Below are 16,565 nucleotides of genomic sequence, written 5' to 3'. Positions count from 1 at the left end.
TAGGAAATTTCAGAGAATGTATTAATCTCAAAATGTCAGATTTTTTTCAAGCACATTTTTGACACTTTAAACTGAGAAATTTCCTTGATCTTTTAGAAAATTTCGGATATATTTTTTTCTAGAACATTTTTGAAATTAATCTCAAAATCTATAGGGTTTTTTTTGGCAGAAATGTACTCTTTTTCTTTCTTTTTTCTTTCTACAATTGCCCTAATATGCCATTGTACAGAATACTTTTGATCCACGGTTGTAGATCCTGCCTGAGATTGAGTTTAATATATAAAAACAAGCAATGCCCAACATACAAGCTATTAAAAACCTCTGATAGACTGACCTACAAGTTTGTTTGTGATTGGAAAAGACAAGGATACGTAACATAAAAGGTGTCAATCTGCAACAAAATTAATTTATCTACTCTTATTTATATTTTAACAGACAAGATAAGGATTAAATTATTTAAAGAAAATCATTTTACTGGCCCTCCACCAATAAATCCCTACTTATAGCAAGTTTTTGGACGTTTCCTCAAGTATTTTTATTGTTTCCCCCACTATTGTTTATTTAAACCAGGACAGAAAGAAAAAAACTTTCAGCTTAGCAGCTTTTTGTATCTGGAGTTCCCTTCCAGACCACCAGAGGGCACCACAGACAACACGTTTATCTTTTACACTTTTTCCAGCCGTAACCAAATTGTTATGTGTTCAAGGAAATATATATTAGTAAATATTGGTTATCAAAATTGACCTAAATATTCATAAGCATTATTTTGATTAGCAGATAATTGGCATTTTTGTTTCAATGATTACTATTATTTGAACAAAAATTAGCATGTAGCTTTTATTGTGAACATTGCTCTTCTGAGAACAGCTGAAGGTACTTGCTTTCAAAATGAAAATGTAAGCAAAAGTATTAAAAGTTTTGAGAAGAAAGCTTTCAGAATGAAAACGTGTGCTCTCGAATTATGGCAGAAACATTAAGTTTTTGTGTCTCTTTTGTTCAGGGAACTCAGTTTCCAAGCAGAGTCCTTCTGGATTCCAAGGAAAACCTGGAACTAACAATACTGCGTCTACTCTACTCTAAAGAGATTCCTCTGGTCTGGTACTGGGTGGCAGTTAAGAGGTTAATTCCACATATTTTATGTTAACTTCTCATAGCCACCAGACTCAACACAAGATTTAAAAAAAGAGAGATAAATTAATGAATGTGAGCACGTGAAACATGAGCTGCAAACCAAAGTAGAGAAAAAATAACATCTTTCATTTGATAGTAATTTATTCAAAGTTGACATTTGTTGAGCAGGTTACAGTGGGATAAACTTTATAAGATATGAAAGAAGCAGCCTTTTGTGGTTAAACTTGGTTAAATAAAACCAGATGGTGCTGGTACTGGTTTAACTGGACCAATAGAAGCAGCCGGTCTCAGTCATCGCAAAGCTCCAACTTCAGAACCGGCTTGAAGCTGTCGGACATGCTGGCCCTGATGGTCATTTCACCCTTTTTGTGGGTCAAACTGGGCCCGTTGGCTTTTCCCCGGATGAAGTCGTTCTGAGCGGCGTAGTACATTTCATTGTAGAGGTCATCATCGCACAGCTTGTCTTTGCTGAAGATTCCCACGGCGTACCAGTTGCAGAAGATGTTGAAGTCAAAGGGAACGGAGAACATGACGGCCAGCCGGCCCTTGATCTCGTCGTTGGACTTCTGGACGATGTTGTACATGAAGACCCCCGCTGAGCCGCTCGCTGTGTAGACTTTCTTGATGAAGAGAGCACTGCCAGATTCTGATGGAGAGAGAGTTGGAGGCAGAGGGGACTCACAGTTTCCCTTAAAGACATAAACCCTGGACAGAAAACAGAGGTTTAAGTTCAATTCAACTGAAACTGCTGTTGGTTTTATCATCTATCTGCAGGTTGCTTCAACTTTTAATGTGGTTCTACCTTCACGCTGCAAAAACACAAAATCTTACCAAGTATTTTTGTGTAGTTTCTCTTGCAAATAACTTAGTATGCTTGAAATAAGACAAAACTAACTTAAAAGTAGCTTTTCAGAAATATATAGAGGCTTGTTTTAAGCAGAGCAGGATAGTAACTAGTCACATTTACTCAATTACATCTACATAACTTTTTTGAAAAATTTTACTTTTAGGCAAATTTTAATTCCACTGTACTTTTTACTTTTACTTTAGTAATTTTATTTTGAAATATCTTACTTGAGTAAAATTTCTGGATTCTCTACCCAATGAATGAAAATTTTATCAAACACAGACACACACCTGCAGTTTTAATCACAGATGAGCACACACACACACACACACACACACACGCACACACACACACACACACACACACATTTAAAACAGGTTTGTTTTGAGCAATTGGATTGAACCAAAGCAATTATACAACTAATAATAGTTGCTGTGTATTTACACAACCAGTTACAAAGCAATGCAAAGCGAAAGAGAAAGAAAAACACTAGTTTAATCAAATAATGTCTTATTAAGAAATAAATGACCTTATTAATGCAGTGTGAACAGAATGGGTTTTGTTGCTACTGACTCAACATTGGCAGAAGCTTTAGCATTAGCAACACATTTCTAAGGACAATTCTGACATATTTATGCTGGTAGTGAAGAGAAAACACTCACAAAGCAGTGATTTGAAACATAATAAATTATGTTTAAATTGTTTTGTTCAACAAGCAACTGGAAGGTTTTATGTCCAAGTCAATCCAAACTCTGCCTCAGTCAAGTTTCAGGCATCCCAACCAAATTAAAGCTCAGGATAAACACAGAATCACTTCCTAAAAGGATGATGGACGAACTGAACCTGTGAGTGTCTGTGTGCGTATGTGTGTGTGTGTGTGTGTGTGTGTGTGTGTGTGTGTGTGTGTGTGTGTGTGTGTGTGTGTGTGTTAAAACTCACAGCGGCTCACATAACTTCAAGCTGGAGCTCTTATTCTGAATCTCCACGGTGCACTGACGCTGAGTTGGAAGAGGCATTTTCAGAACCTGTTCAGGAAACAAAACGGAAACAACTGGACCCTGAATGGGATTTTTACTTGTACTCATGCAGGCTGACAGGGATAAAATGCTGAATTTTGCTCATTTGACAGACAAACAGAAGAACTTTAGAAGTTTGTCCAGTTCACCTTCACCAGAATAAATGAAGTGTGTCCCATTAATATCTGGAATTCATTCATTGATTTTCAACTAGACTTCTTCTCTTGTTCACTGCAAAAACACAAAATATTACGGAGTATTTTTGGTCAAATTTCTTACTACCCATGAAATAACACAACACTAACTCAAAAGTAACTTTTCAGAAAGGTGTAGAGGCTTGTTTTAAGTAAATAATTCATTAATATTGATGAATAAAATATAGCTCCATTGGCAGATAAATTAACCTACAACATGGGAACAATGTCTGGTTATAAGTTAATTTAAATGCCAATGGAACTATATTTTATTCATCAATATTAAGGATTTATTTACTTGAAACAAGCTGCTATATCTTGCTGGAAAGTTACCTGCAAGTTAGGTTTGTCTTATTTCAGGTGTACTAAGATATTAGCATTAAACAAAATTACTTGGTAAAAATGTTTATTTTTGTGATGTTTATTGAAGGTTTCTTTCATCCAAACTCTTCTTCAGTTCCCCATGATTGGATGAACAGAACCTAAAGTTCTTGTAAGAACAATCACACCATTTAAGTCATGAGGACATCTGAGTCACAGGCCCTTCCCTTCATTCAGATGATCGTTAATTAACAATCCAAACATTTTTTCAACAATGCCATGGCAATTGTTTTTTTCAAATTTGATCCAACACAATGTCCAACTTTGAGAATTAATTTTGGGTTCAACTTAGGTTCTTATCAATTTCTAGTTTTTCCTCCTCCATCCATCTCAAATCATACACTGTATTGTGATTATTTTTTTCCAAATAAAAACAATCATTCATTCTTTCCTATTAATCCCGTTTATCTACGCATTAAGTTCAGTTTATTTTTCAAATTAGTTATAAAGTTTCAGAAGAGCATTGAGTCTTTGACTTGAACCAGCACAACAAGCAGCATATCGTTTTACAAGGCACATCATAATTATCATCCTTAGTGATAATTAAGGATTACAAAAGGTAACAACTTTGCAAAATTACCTTGAGCAAATGATCAAGTTAAAATGTGAACACAGTCTTGGTCTACATCAATAGATGAATGTAACTTTGGGGATTGTTTTTGCAGGGTTGACCCAACTAGATCTGCAGACTTTGCTCAGACTGCAAACAGCTCAGTGATCTAAACATTTCCACACTTCAAAAGATAAAGCAGAACCTTATTTTTAATCTCAGTAGAAATGCAGGTACAATGGAGAATAAAAATGCTGATATGTGGAGCCCTGAAGACAACCGAACCAGAAGGGGAACCACCGAACACAACCAGAACCGACCGAGACGTTCCAAACAGAAGGGATACTCACTGCGTCGGACCCGTCGTTTACGAATCTGCTTGACAGAGAGGAATGAAATCAGCTCTTCCACTGATGAAGGTGAGATTTAGGTGTGGTCCAACCTCTGCAGAACCGGTCTTTCAGTTGGCATCACTGGGAGTTTCTTGATGTTTTTCAGTTGTTCGTCTTACCAGGTACTTTTGGTCTAGATTTTAAGGGCAAATATCTTAGAACACTTGAATTAAGAAAAAACTAAGTTACAAGCAACTTTTCAGCAAGATATGCAGCTTGTTTTAATGCAATAATTCCTTAATATTAAAAGTTCTAGTTACATTTATAAATTTAATTCTAACAAGACATTTTCTCATGTTATAAGTGAAATAATTCAACTAGAACTTTTCATAAATATTTAGTAGGTATTTACTTAAAACAAGTTTCTATATCTTGCTGAAAGGTTACTTCTAACTCAGTTTTGTTTTGTTTCAAGTGTAATTAGATGGTGAAAATTCAGCTTTGAAAACTGAACACCCACATTTTTTGACAGGTTAAACAAACTCAATTATAGCTGTTGATTTTTTACTTTGTAACTTTACAAGTGGGACCCAATATATTATCATTGCTCATCAAGCAAAATGAATATTTATCTTTTACTGTGAACACTGCTCTTTAAAGGACAGATGAAGGCAACTTTTATTGTCTCTCTTATTCAGAAACTTCAGACTCTTTCTGTGTTTCATAGTAAATTTGCCACTCACAATATGGTGCCTCTACGCTGAAGTACAGAGAGGAAGAGTCTAGAACAGTGGTTCTTAACCTGGGTTCGATCGAACCCCAGGGGTTCGATGAGTTGGTCTCAGGGGTTCGGCGGAGCCTCTGCCGCGGAGGTAAAGACGAACTGTGTAAAGTCGTGATGACGCCCCGCTTTGCCATCACTTGCTGCAGAGGATCACGTTACATTGCTGAGCCAGTCAGAGCTGCGGAGGAGCACTGATTGAAGGAGCTCCACTCAGCGTGGATTTGAATTTGTGTCTTTATTTACTTCAGCAAAGCTCACAGTTTTTACCAAATTCTGTAGCTTTCTAGTCGCATCTTTTTGGGGTTGGTACTGCCTCTAGTGGCGTGGGGGTGGTAACACAACTAATATAATTACATTACTAAATCAGAATACCGCAAAGTCTTTATTATTTATTATTAAATTTTCATTCTCTTAAGAAAGTAGAGCTAATTAAATGATCTAAACAAGACCGTAAAGTGGTTCCAGTTTCTCTCGATGGCCAACCTGTTGAAACTGTGGCACATTTTAAATACCTTGGGTCGTTCCTGGACAGTCAGCTCAACTGTGCTGAAACACTGACTATATTTTGAAGAACTGTTCTCAGAGACTCTACCTTTTAAGAAGACTTAGTGATCATGGGGTGACCCAACTAGACTCTAGTTGGGTCACCCATATGTCTTGAATTTGGGGGGGAATCATATTTTATTTATCTCTACAGAAGGGTTCAGTGAATGCGTATATGAAACTGGTGGGTTTGGTACCTCAAGAAAGGTTAAGAACCACTGGTCTAGAAGGAAAACATAAGACAGAAAGTCAAACAGACCAATATGTTACATTTTAACATGATTTGAACTTAAATACATTCTGGTTTTAAGGTGAATGTACTCCACCCATACTTTGAAAGAAAAACATCAAACCAAACCCAAAATAAATAGGAAAAAATTGGGTTTCATACATCAATAATATTCCTGCACATAAAACTGAATAAAGATAAGATTTTGGCATTTTTGGAAACATAAATAGAAGTAGAAAATAATCAAATAGAAGCCTGAAAGTGCGGAGTTTGTCTCCCCCTGCTGGTCAGGTTAGCTCATTGCACCGGAACTCAGCGACTCATTCAAGAAGTTCTAAAAGAACCAGAGATCCTTCACACATCCAGGTTTCCCCAGATTTCCTTAAAATCTCAGGGTGTTAAATTTATCCTACAATCCGCTACTACGCATGCGCGGACTGACAGTCTCTTACCTGCAAACCTCACATCGAGACGCTACCTAATCTTTTATGACCGTCTTTTCTGAAGTTATTTTTATCTTTCTTGTCTTTAGGTGTGCAGGACGGTTGGTTTAATATTTCTAAATTCAGTCTGACGTCAATAATATCGTCGTTGTTCCGCATATTGTAAAGAAGAAAGGACTCTCACTGATGCAGTGTGAAGATTATGATTGTAAACATCACCCGAGACGCACATAATAAATATAACTGTAAAACTCTAAAGCGAATGAGCTTAAATTGTCAGATTAAAAAATAATGATCACAGTCAGTTGTAACGGATAAACTCAAATCTTGAATGAAATGTTCTGTATTTGTGATCATATGATAAAGAGTTTTTTGTCTGTAGCTTTAGTAAAAATGATAAATGTTTCTTATCCTGTTTAATCACAATGATTTTATTAAAGATATTCTCATCATGGGTCTATTGCGTCATTATCTGCAGCTGCTTCATGTTTTATTTTCAGATGAAGTCACGTCGTTCCGTCACTTTTCCTCCACAATCAGAAAGTGAACTGGACAAGATTGTGAAACAGAAAATAAGTGATGTAATCACGTTCACTAAGAGGAGCCTTCAAAATAAAAGCCGCTCACTTTGGTTGAAATAAAATACTGAAAATTCGGATCAGTCCCAAAGTCCAAATCAACCTAGAACAATCCGGTCTTCACCGCTTTTAGTTTGCTTGTAAATCTTTCAAATGTTTCGTGTTTTTTGTTTGTTTGGTTGGTTTTTGTAACTTTGTTTACAAACTGAGAGGCCGCCATCACTGTTTACACATGCGGTGAGGTTTGGAAACTGAATGGCAAAAGAGGAACTTCCCACGTGTTCTGATCCTGGATCAGCAGCTCGAACTGACACAAGCAGTCAAATCACACCCGATTATTGGTTATTGATCAGAGGAAATGAACCCTGGAGATTATCCAGCTGGGATCTGTCGCCGATCAGACCCGATGCATAAAGAAATAAAGTTTGAACGCGTCTATCTCGCAGTTTATTCGGTTTCCAGCAGAGGGCGCTGTGAAGACAGAAAGAATAAAAAGGAAAGTGGGACTTTTCCTCTTCTTTTCATTTTTCTGTCTCCAGGAATAAAATGATCGTCTTCAGTCAGACCAACACAATGTCAGCACAACTCAGCTCATCCTCAGCATCATGGATCCCACCACGTTCAGGAATATGGCAACCATCCTCATCCTCTGCAGCGCCCTGACCTCTGCACTCTGCTGTGATTGGCTCACCCACTACAACGACCTGAGGAACAGCACTTTGGTTCGGGTCAGGTCCATGGTGAGTACCGACATGCGTCCAAAAGGGCCTTTTAGAGCGGATGACAGGATTACCGGCGGTGGTTTGGACATGAATGAAATTCATTCAGGGAATCTAAAAGCATTTTCAAAAAGTATTTTAGATTTGTCCAAACTTTTTGTCACATGTCAGCTTAAAATGATCATTTTTTAAAACTACAATGCAAAAATACAAAATCTTACCGAGTATTCCTGGTCTAGTTTTAGGTGCAAATGTCTTGCAGTACTTGAAATAAGACAGAAATAAATTTACTTTTTTGCTTGTTTTAAGTCAATAATTGAAAAGGTAGTTGTTCCATTTATAATTAGTACTTTTTCATCAATATTAACCTGAAATTAAATCTTTATTTATCTCACACAATTAAAATGTCAGAGAATATTTAATAATTATTATCATAACAAACAAAACTTCTATATCCAGTTTGAAAAGGAGTAAGAAAAAAACAAAGCTTATTAAATCTTAACCCCAATTGTCTCATCCAAATATGTCCTAAATTCTGTATTTACACACTTATTAAGGAATTGTTGACTTAAAACAAGCTCCTATTTTTTGCTGATAAGTTACTTGTAAGTTAATTTTGTCTTATTTCAAGTTTACTAAAATATCTTGAAAGATATTTTTTTACCTACTCAATGACAAAGTAAGCATTAACTATTTTAATTAAACTTTTGTTTTTATTGGAATGAGACCATAGATCCAAAACTTCAAATGTTTTTTTTTCCAGCTTGCTTATTATTCTGGGCTCCATTGAAGAAAACTGAAAAAATATTTGATCTATTTTTAGTAATAAATCAGGGTCTAGGTCAGTGTTAATTTGAACATTTGTAATTATATGCAGATTTTGTGCAGAAAAGTTGATCACTTTGTGTGGAAAGTAGATTTTAATTGAAAAGTTCTAGTTCTGTCTTGATTTATTTTATTTATGCTTGAATTATGATTGAAAAAAATCAGTCCAGCCCCTGAACCGCACTTTGAACACCCTCGTCTTAAAGAGACTCCTAGTGGATGTAGTCAGTATCAACGCTTGACGTTTCAAAGTTTGTAGTTCAACCAGTTCAACCAGTTAAACCATTTAAGCAGCTGTGGTTTCTAAAGTGTGATGTTGAGAAATTCAAGGTTGTTTCATTATTTTCCAGAAATGTCCGATCGCCACCACAACTCCTCTGCGATTCAGAGACAGACTGTACAAGGACATGAAGACGAGAGAGGTAATCAGTCGATCAATTGATTGATCAATTGACGTAATCAGTTCTGTCAGCCAATCAGAAAGCTGCAGCTCACACCTGTCTTTGTGTTTCCAGGAGACCGCCCAGCTGCACTTCATCAGAGGCAGTCTGGTGCAGATTTACAATCTGTATCGCCGTGGCAACACGTCAACGGCTGGCTGGGATGCCTGGAAGACAACCGACTTCCTGGAGAGCATCAACAGGCAGTTCATGGAGCTCAATGAGTGTGTGAGTGCAGCTGGAACAGCGCCGCAACGCTAACATAAGAGGAAATTACACTGAAAAAACAGAATGGAGATCCAAGTTTCAAAAAATGTAAAAAAAAATTAATTCACTCCACCACACATGCATACAAAGTACAGCAAATTAGTTTCCACTGACAGATGAGAAATGTTTTATTGTCCAGCTCTTGGGTGGCCCACCCCTTTCTGATGCCGTCCTGGGAAACTGCCCATATCAAAACAAACATGTCTGAAGATTCTCAGTTTTTCCAGGTTTTTATATTTAAAGGTGGCCATTTTGGAAATGTCTTTCTTCATTCATTTCCTATTGAACTTGTGCGGTGAGACGACAGTCGCTTGTCCTCATCCAGCTGAGCGACCAGCTTAATTTCTGCTTTTAGGTCAAAATACGATGTTCAGTTAAAATGTAACTTTCAGATTAATCGCAGGCATTAGCGTGTTAACATTGACAGCCCTAGTTAACTTATATGCAATCGAGTTATGTTTGTCAAACTTCATTTATTTATGTCTGCATAAGTGTGTGCATCAGTTTGATTACTTTTAACAAATGAATTAAGTTTTTTAAGTTGGATCACCTGTTTTGTTTTTTCAGTGTAGAGTCTGATGATAATTCAGCTTTATGTCAGACTCAACCTGCTCTGGTGTTTTCCAGGTGAAGTCAACACACAACGAGGCAACAAGCAAACATGAGGTCTACGAGAAGAAAATGAAGCGATACTACCGATACCTGGAGAATAACACTCTGCTCCACCCTGTAAGTACAAATACTTCACCTCTGAAGTACAAATACTTCAGAGATGTTCAAACTTGCTGAACTTTCACACATTTTCTCACATTACAGCCACTAAACTCTACTTTAGTGAAATTACACGAAACAGAAAAACTCCTGGTTTAAAATTTTTAAAAACAAAAATCTGAAAAGAGTGTTTGGCCGATCTGTAGACCTACCAAAACATGGACATCCAATTAGACCAGAGGTGTCCAAAGTGTGGCCTGGGGGCCATTTATGGCCCTTGAAATGATTTTTTTTGGCCTTGGCCTGACCACAACTCAAGAATGGAAATGAAATGGAACAGACCATTTCAAACATTTTGAAATGGTCTGTTTTTCTTTTAATAAGCCCTCCATTATGTTTGATACACAGATTCCATAAAATGTTTGATTATTTTTCAGCCAAGTAAAAAAAATCACAAACTATTTGAACATTTAGTTTACTAAATGTAAGTAGTTTAAATTTGCTAATTTTTGAGATAAAAAATTGAGACACCTCTTACGTAGAACAACAGGAGAGTTTTAGTCAGAAAAGCAGCCTGTAGTAAAGTTATACACAAAACTGTTAGCAACTAACACATGGTGGTGGCAGCATTATGCTGTGGAGATTTAAACCTGTTTGCAGTTCAGCATCCACCAGTATAAACACCATAAACATCCAACCGAAGGTATTATAGGTTAGTTTAGTTCAAATCAGATTTGTTTTAAAATGGTCTAGTCAAAGTCCAGACCTGAATCCAACTGAAGATGAGTAGAGCATAAAATGCGTGTTCAGTTATGATGAAAAAAAAATCAGCCAGTAGATGTTAAAACATGGAAAAGATAAACCCCACAGAAACTTAAGGCAAACACATATGCATGCCACACTTTTCAGATTTATAGCCATTATTAAAAAAATTAAAATTAAAAACCTTCCATTTGACAACAATGAACTAATTGTGTCAGTCTGTTACACAAAACCCCCAAAAATCCACTGGAGTTTGTGGTTGTGTGATGTAAGGAAATTCAACAAGTGGGAATATTTTTTTGAGTGTCTGACATTTCAGTGAAGTTGTGACATGTTCTGACCCGGGTTCTGCTCCGGCAGGGCGGCAGAGACGGCTGGGAGATGCTCAGGAGGGAGACCGAACAGAACCTGATTCGACTGGACCTGCTGGGGAGCCTGATTAAAGACAGAAGGGGGCAGCATTGAGCGATTTACTGATGAAACCAATTCAACAGTCTTCGAGTGTTTCTTTAGTTCTTTTTTTTTTTTTTGATTGGTTGATTGATTTTTTTACTTACTTGTGGTGCTTATTTATGAACAAACTGTTATTTATTTAAATATTTATTATTTTGTTATTTTTATATCAAAATAAATTATGAAACATCATATTTGTGGAATGGTTTGTATTTTTTATTTATTTTAACCAAAAAGCTGTGAGATAAACAGAAGAGATATGAAAGTTGGTGTAGTAAAATATTGAGTTAATTGAGCTGAAATCATGTCAAATATGGGACTGAAGTGAAACAGCTACATGTTCAAATTTGTCTTCTTTTGACTGGAAACGTATCCTTACCAGGTTCTCAAATTATTTTTTTTCCTCCAGAGAACAAAAAATCATGGAAAAAACTAAACCAGGAAAACCTCAGGAAAACCTGAAATTTAAAAGGATTATTCTAAATTTTAATCATGATTTTAATTATATATTGGTTGCATCCTGAAACTGTCACCTATGTCCCCCATTCTTTCATGAGGGTGAGAATGTTATATAATGTGAGAGTGAGCAAGACAATGGAAAACAGTGATAAAGTGTAACAGGTGTGACAATGAGAATATTAAAGAGTGTGTAAAAAAACAGAACAAAGTGAGACTGTTACAAATGTGACAATGTTCCTAATGAAACAAAGTAAGACTAAAACAGCAAGTGTGATAGAAACAGAGTAAACGATTGATACATTGTGATTGGTGTAATAAGAGTATTTTCACAAGTTCAACAAAGTTAAAATATTTAAAAGAGTGGGCGTAATCAGTTTTGAGTTTTTAGGAATGTTTTCACTTGGCTGCTGGATCAGTTGGCCGTGGTTCTCCCTGGTTGAGGTCTGGAGGATGTCATAGGTCAGGGATGCCCAAAGCGGGTCAGGCATCCTGCATGTTTTAGTTCTCTCCCTGATGGTAGTAACAATCTTTTCAGCATGCCAATGTTCCTCTTAGGCCTCTAATGAGCCATCATTTGATCCAGGTGTGTTTAACCAGGGAGAGAACTAAAACATGCAGGATGCTGGGCCTCGAGGACCGACTTTGGGCTCCCCTGTCATAGGTGAAGACGGCCACTGAACCACACACCAACCAAGGTATCTTCTTAAAGAGTGCGGTGCCGGATCCAGACGGACGGAGAGTTGGAGGCAGACAAGATAGACCCTGACCAGAGACACAAAGATATTTAAAAAAGCTGCTGATGATTCTGATCTTCAATCTGCATCAACCTTAAGTCTGTTTTTACTTTCTGCTTTTTAGATCATTTAGAGTGCAGAATTGGACTTGTAGCAGTTTAAAATGCGCAGTTGGACTTGGGTTACTAATTAGTGCATGTAAGTTAGCAGTTATATTTAGAAAATTCTGCAGATTCTGTCAGCAGTTCAATGCACCACAAGTTGCCATTTTTTCCACTTCATCACCTGCCGCCACTGGTGTCATCGTAGCTCCATTCTGATGTGACTTCTGGTCCAATTCAGTCAGAGCTCTATTTTTGCTCTCAGCCATGAGTACCAAGCAGGAGATCAAGATGATCTCAGAACTGCCATTTGAGACATGAACGGGTCCAGATGAGGAGAAGCTGGCCTGCTGACACACACACGAACCAGAACCTGAACTCACATCGGATCACGCGGCGTGAAGCAGGAGGTTTTGTTCTGAATCTCCACTTTGCACTGACGCTCAGAAGAAGACATTTCTAGAATCTGTTCAGGGAGACAAACATGGAAATAATTAGGTTTAAGGAAACTTACTCATACATCCTCACAGGAAAAACATCCTGAATTTATCAGAGAGGAAAACCGAAAGGAACATTAGAAATTCATTTTGCCAGATCGGAACAAACAGATTTAGATCCCGGACCAACTGTAACTTCTAACTTATGACATACAAAGACAATGTGGATAATGCTGAGTGCTGAGGAGGAGAAGAGAAAGAAAAAAGAAGGGATGCAGATGAGCAAGTTAACATTACAGCTGTTATAAGAAGTTCTTCCCTAACTAATGTTCATGCTTCATATTGACTTTCAAACAAAGTAAAGTCACTAGATTTGTCTCTTTTTTGATTAAAAAAAAAAGTCTCTAGATGGTCTGAAAGTCGCTAAGTTGTTTCGTTTTGACCAAAGCCCATTTTAACCCCTTCTGATCACCTCAGCACTTGGCCACGCCCCTCAGTGTCTCCTGGCCCCGCCCACTTTGGTGTCATTTTTCTAAATTTATCAGGGGTGTGGCAGACAGGACTTGGTTCTATTACTGACCCTTTGCAACTACATCACTTAGACATTCAAGGCACCATGATGGAAGTTGAAAGTGACAGTCGAGAGTATTGAACAGAGCAACTAAAATAATTTTCCAAAGTTGTTTTTGCCACTTTACTCATGGCTTCTTCTTGTTCGAGTCGAGCTCATTTGTCTTTGAGCCAAACACATCCGGTTGGGTCTGATAGACGGCAGTATTTACAGAAGCTTGAAACAGCTAGCTTACAAACTGACCCGTACCTCCTCCCTCCTGATGTGTTGATTAATTTACCGACTTTCTCTGAATTCACACCACATGATTTAAATCATTGTCATAAACAGTGTTTCCTCTTACACCAGACCAGCCTTAAAAACGTACAAAAGATGAGATGCTAACCAGTTATTTCCATTCATGCTAGGCTACATGATGCTGTGGGGCACTGTATCCATGGTTACTGACGGCTGGACGCTTACCTTAATGCAAAGCAATATTTGATATCTTTCTAATCATACTTACTTATAGCGTAATTGTTAATCTTCTTACCTTGTCTTACCTCTTGCCAGCAGCTCAAAAGGATATTGATCAATTGATCAAGCAGAAACCTATTTTTGTCCAGACAGCTCAGTTACACCCAGACACATTTCATCCAACTCATTTTTATTAGTCAGTTTTTATTAGCCACATTTTAGCTGATGTTTAAATCAGCAGGAATCTGTTCCAAGTCTTTCTTTTAGCATCCAAATTATTTTGGTCTTGAGAAAACCATATGGTTGAGTTCTCCAAACTAGGGACAAACTATCTGAGACTTGAAATCACCAACCAGAACCAACAGGCCCAGATGATTAGAATTTTTCAGATGAAAGTTACTCACTTGTTCAGAGCTCTTGAGGAACATCAGTCATCTGGAGATCTCTGTGACTGAGCACTGGATCCAGATTCTTGAGTAATGTTGGTGAGAACTCCTCCTCCTGTGGAAATCTGAGCCCTAAAAAGACCCTGAATCCAAGTCTGAGATCCCTGGACGAGACATGCTGGATAAAAGTTTAACTCTCTTGAGATGACAAATGGAGCAGCAGAAGATAATAGAGGATAAATCTTTCTAATTATTGTGTTTATTGAGCTGAAAGCCTTTATGATAACCATCATGGTAACTTTGGGTAAGTATCATTAAGGGGTAGTCATGACATACCCCTTAATGATGAGTCCCTGTGAAACAGCTTTACATCACCATCAGATTCTGAAGCTGTAGATTATCCAGCTACTTGGTGCTCAAGTGATGAGAGAGCGCAGCAGCCCCTTTATATCTCCCATTGTCCTGGTCAGAAAGAAGGACAGGAGCCTGATGAAATGTGTGGATGGCCAGCAGCTTAATAGCAAGACCTGCAAAGATGCCTTCCCACTACCACAGGAGTGTTTGGACCCTGTCACAGGTGCTCGCTGGTTCTCTATCCTTAGACCGGGCAAGTGATTACAACCAGCCCCTCGTTGCAGAAGCTGACCACCATAAAATGGTGTTCTGTTCTCCATTTGGTCTATGTAAGTGGAATAGCATGCTATTTTGGTTTGCAATGCACCCAGTACATTGCAGAGGCTTATGCCGTGTATTTTCAGCTGCTGCTGGCGTTCTGACTAAAACCAGGAAGATAGAGAGCATCACCCAGTTCTAAAGTCCTTCTACTGAGACAATAGCCTGTGAAATACTGTTGGTAGTTTATAAATCACCAAACAGCTTAAAGGCCTGCTGCTGTTGTATCAACCTTCCAGACCTCTCAGGTCTTCTGGCTGTTGATAGTTGCAGTGAGGGATCAGATCTCCTCATGGTGTCTGTGTTCACACTCACAGGTTGGACAGAAGCACATAGTCCAGACAGCTCAGTTACACCCAGACACATTTCATCCAACTCATTTTTATTAGTCAGTTTTTATTAGCCACATTTTAGCTGATGTTTAAATCAGCAGGAATCTGTTCCAAGTCTTTCTTTTAGCAGTTTTGAGTTTTTAGGAATGTTTTCACTTGGCTGCTGGATCAATTGGAGATTTTTTGTTGATTTAAAGATTCAGATGAACATTCAGAGTTTTTCTGTACAATTTAGAAATGCTGAACCTGCAGGTTTTGTAGACGACTCATCACTGAACAGAAAATATCAGGGTTTATGTGGCGATACTGGGTCAAACTCCAATTAAGTTCATACAATGTTAACCTTTTCAACTGGGAAGAGTGGACGGATATCTTGCAGGGTAACTGGTTTACTGGTATAGAAGAAGTTAATGATGATTATGTTGAGAAAGAAGAAGAAGCCGTCACTGGTTAAACAGAAATAGGTTAACTGGATTCCAGTGTTGCTCATGCAGGGTAAACTGGATAAACTGGACAAAAGGAAGTGGCCGGTCTCAGTTGTTGCAGAGCTCCACTTTCAGGACGGGCTGGTAGCTGTCGGACATGCTGGCCCTGATGGTCACATGGCCCGCTCTGTGGGTCAGACTGGGCCCTTTGGCTTTCCCTCGGACAAAACCGCGCTGCGAAGCGTAGTACATCTCCTTGTAGAGCGCCTCGTCGCAGAGTTTGTCCTTGCTGAAGGCTCCCACAGCGTACCAGTTGGAGTAGAGGTTGAAGTCGTAGGGGACGGAGAACATGACGGCCAGCCGGCCGCGGTTCTGCTTGGTCGACTCCTGCAGGATGTCGTATGTGAAGACGGCCACCGAGCCGCAGGCAGCGTGGGACTTCTTGATGAAGAGCGCGGTGCCGGATTCAGACGGACGGAGAGTCGGAGGCAGAGGACAGTCACAGTTTCCACTGAAGAGATAAACACTGAACAGAGACAGAAAGAGATTCAACAAAAACTGCTGCTGATTCTGACGCCCAGAGTTTCAATCTACCTTCTACATCAACTTTGAGTTTAAAAGTTTATTTCAACCACAAAGGTACAATTGCAGTAACCAATTATGAAACAAGCAGTTAACATCACATGTTGTCAAATGCCGTCATCAAGTAAGTACACATGAATTACACTGATCATTGCTCCAGTTATTATGAATCAAAGCCAACTCTGAACAACTGGGTTTTTAGTAG

At 38.2% G+C, this 16,565-nt stretch overlaps 3 protein-coding genes across 4 annotated transcripts; 1 reads left to right on the top strand and 2 right to left on the bottom strand.

Annotated features, from left to right (window-relative positions):
* Positions 1–1,254: 1,254 nt before the first annotated feature.
* Positions 1,255–5,270, bottom strand: LOC103146878 (DELTA-sagatoxin-Srs1a-like). Of its 2 annotated transcripts, XM_007564967.2 has the most exons (4): positions 5,195–5,270; positions 4,470–4,644; positions 2,918–3,003; positions 1,255–1,836 (listed from the first exon to the last, which is right to left on the bottom strand). In XM_007564967.2, exons 3-4 carry the CDS (start codon positions 2,992–2,994, stop codon positions 1,419–1,421), a joined length of 495 nt encoding a protein of 164 aa, XP_007565029.1. In that variant the 5' UTR covers positions 2,995–3,003; positions 4,470–4,644; positions 5,195–5,270; the 3' UTR covers positions 1,255–1,418. The 2 variants fall into 2 exon arrangements, with proteins under 2 accessions (XP_007565029.1, XP_016533434.1); XM_016677948.1 differs by lacking the exon at positions 5,195–5,270 and having other exon boundaries at positions 4,470–4,723.
* Positions 5,271–6,991: 1,721 nt separating this feature from the next.
* LOC107837727 (interferon a3-like) lies at positions 6,992–11,308 on the top strand. Its single transcript, XM_016677947.1, has 5 exons — positions 6,992–7,768; positions 8,923–8,994; positions 9,088–9,240; positions 9,907–10,008; positions 11,113–11,308. The coding sequence occupies exons 1-5, from the start codon at positions 7,634–7,636 to the stop codon at positions 11,215–11,217; spliced, it is 567 nt and encodes a 188-aa protein (XP_016533433.1). The 5' UTR covers positions 6,992–7,633; the 3' UTR covers positions 11,218–11,308.
* Positions 11,309–15,382: 4,074 nt separating this feature from the next.
* LOC103146917 (DELTA-actitoxin-Aas1a-like) lies at positions 15,383–16,354 on the bottom strand (the record flags this gene model as incomplete). The annotated part of the gene is made up of 1 exon (XM_016677949.1): positions 15,383–16,354. A coding segment is annotated over one exon (468 nt), but the record flags the coding sequence as incomplete, so codon positions are not given.
* Between the last annotated feature and the right edge of the window lie 211 nt (positions 16,355–16,565).

The sequence above is a fragment of the Poecilia formosa genome, unplaced genomic scaffold (genome assembly GCF_000485575.1).
Source record: "Poecilia formosa unplaced genomic scaffold, Poecilia_formosa-5.1.2 Scaffold170, whole genome shotgun sequence".
In the NCBI taxonomy this organism is placed as follows: Eukaryota; Metazoa; Chordata; class Actinopteri; order Cyprinodontiformes; family Poeciliidae; genus Poecilia; species Poecilia formosa.
Note: the sequence above shows the minus strand (reverse complement) of the source record. Positions and strands in the feature narration are given on the sequence as shown.

Excerpts from the sequence above, each read along its gene's own strand:
- LOC103146878 (XM_007564967.2), bottom strand. The coding sequence starts at position 2,994 with ATGCCTCTTCCAACTCAGCGTCAGTGCACCGTGGAGATTCAGAATAAG. Across the intron at positions 1,837-2,917 it reads TTGAAGTTATGTGAGCCGCT|GGTTTATGTCTTTAAGGGAA; the intron begins GTGAGTTTTAAC and ends TTTTCTGTCCAG.
- LOC107837727 (XM_016677947.1), top strand. The coding sequence starts at position 7,634 with ATGGATCCCACCACGTTCAGGAATATGGCAACCATCCTCATCCTCTGC. Across the intron at positions 7,769-8,922 it reads TGGTTCGGGTCAGGTCCATG|AAATGTCCGATCGCCACCAC; the intron begins GTGAGTACCGAC and ends ATTATTTTCCAG. Across the intron at positions 9,241-9,906 it reads TCATGGAGCTCAATGAGTGT|GTGAAGTCAACACACAACGA; the intron begins GTGAGTGCAGCT and ends GGTGTTTTCCAG.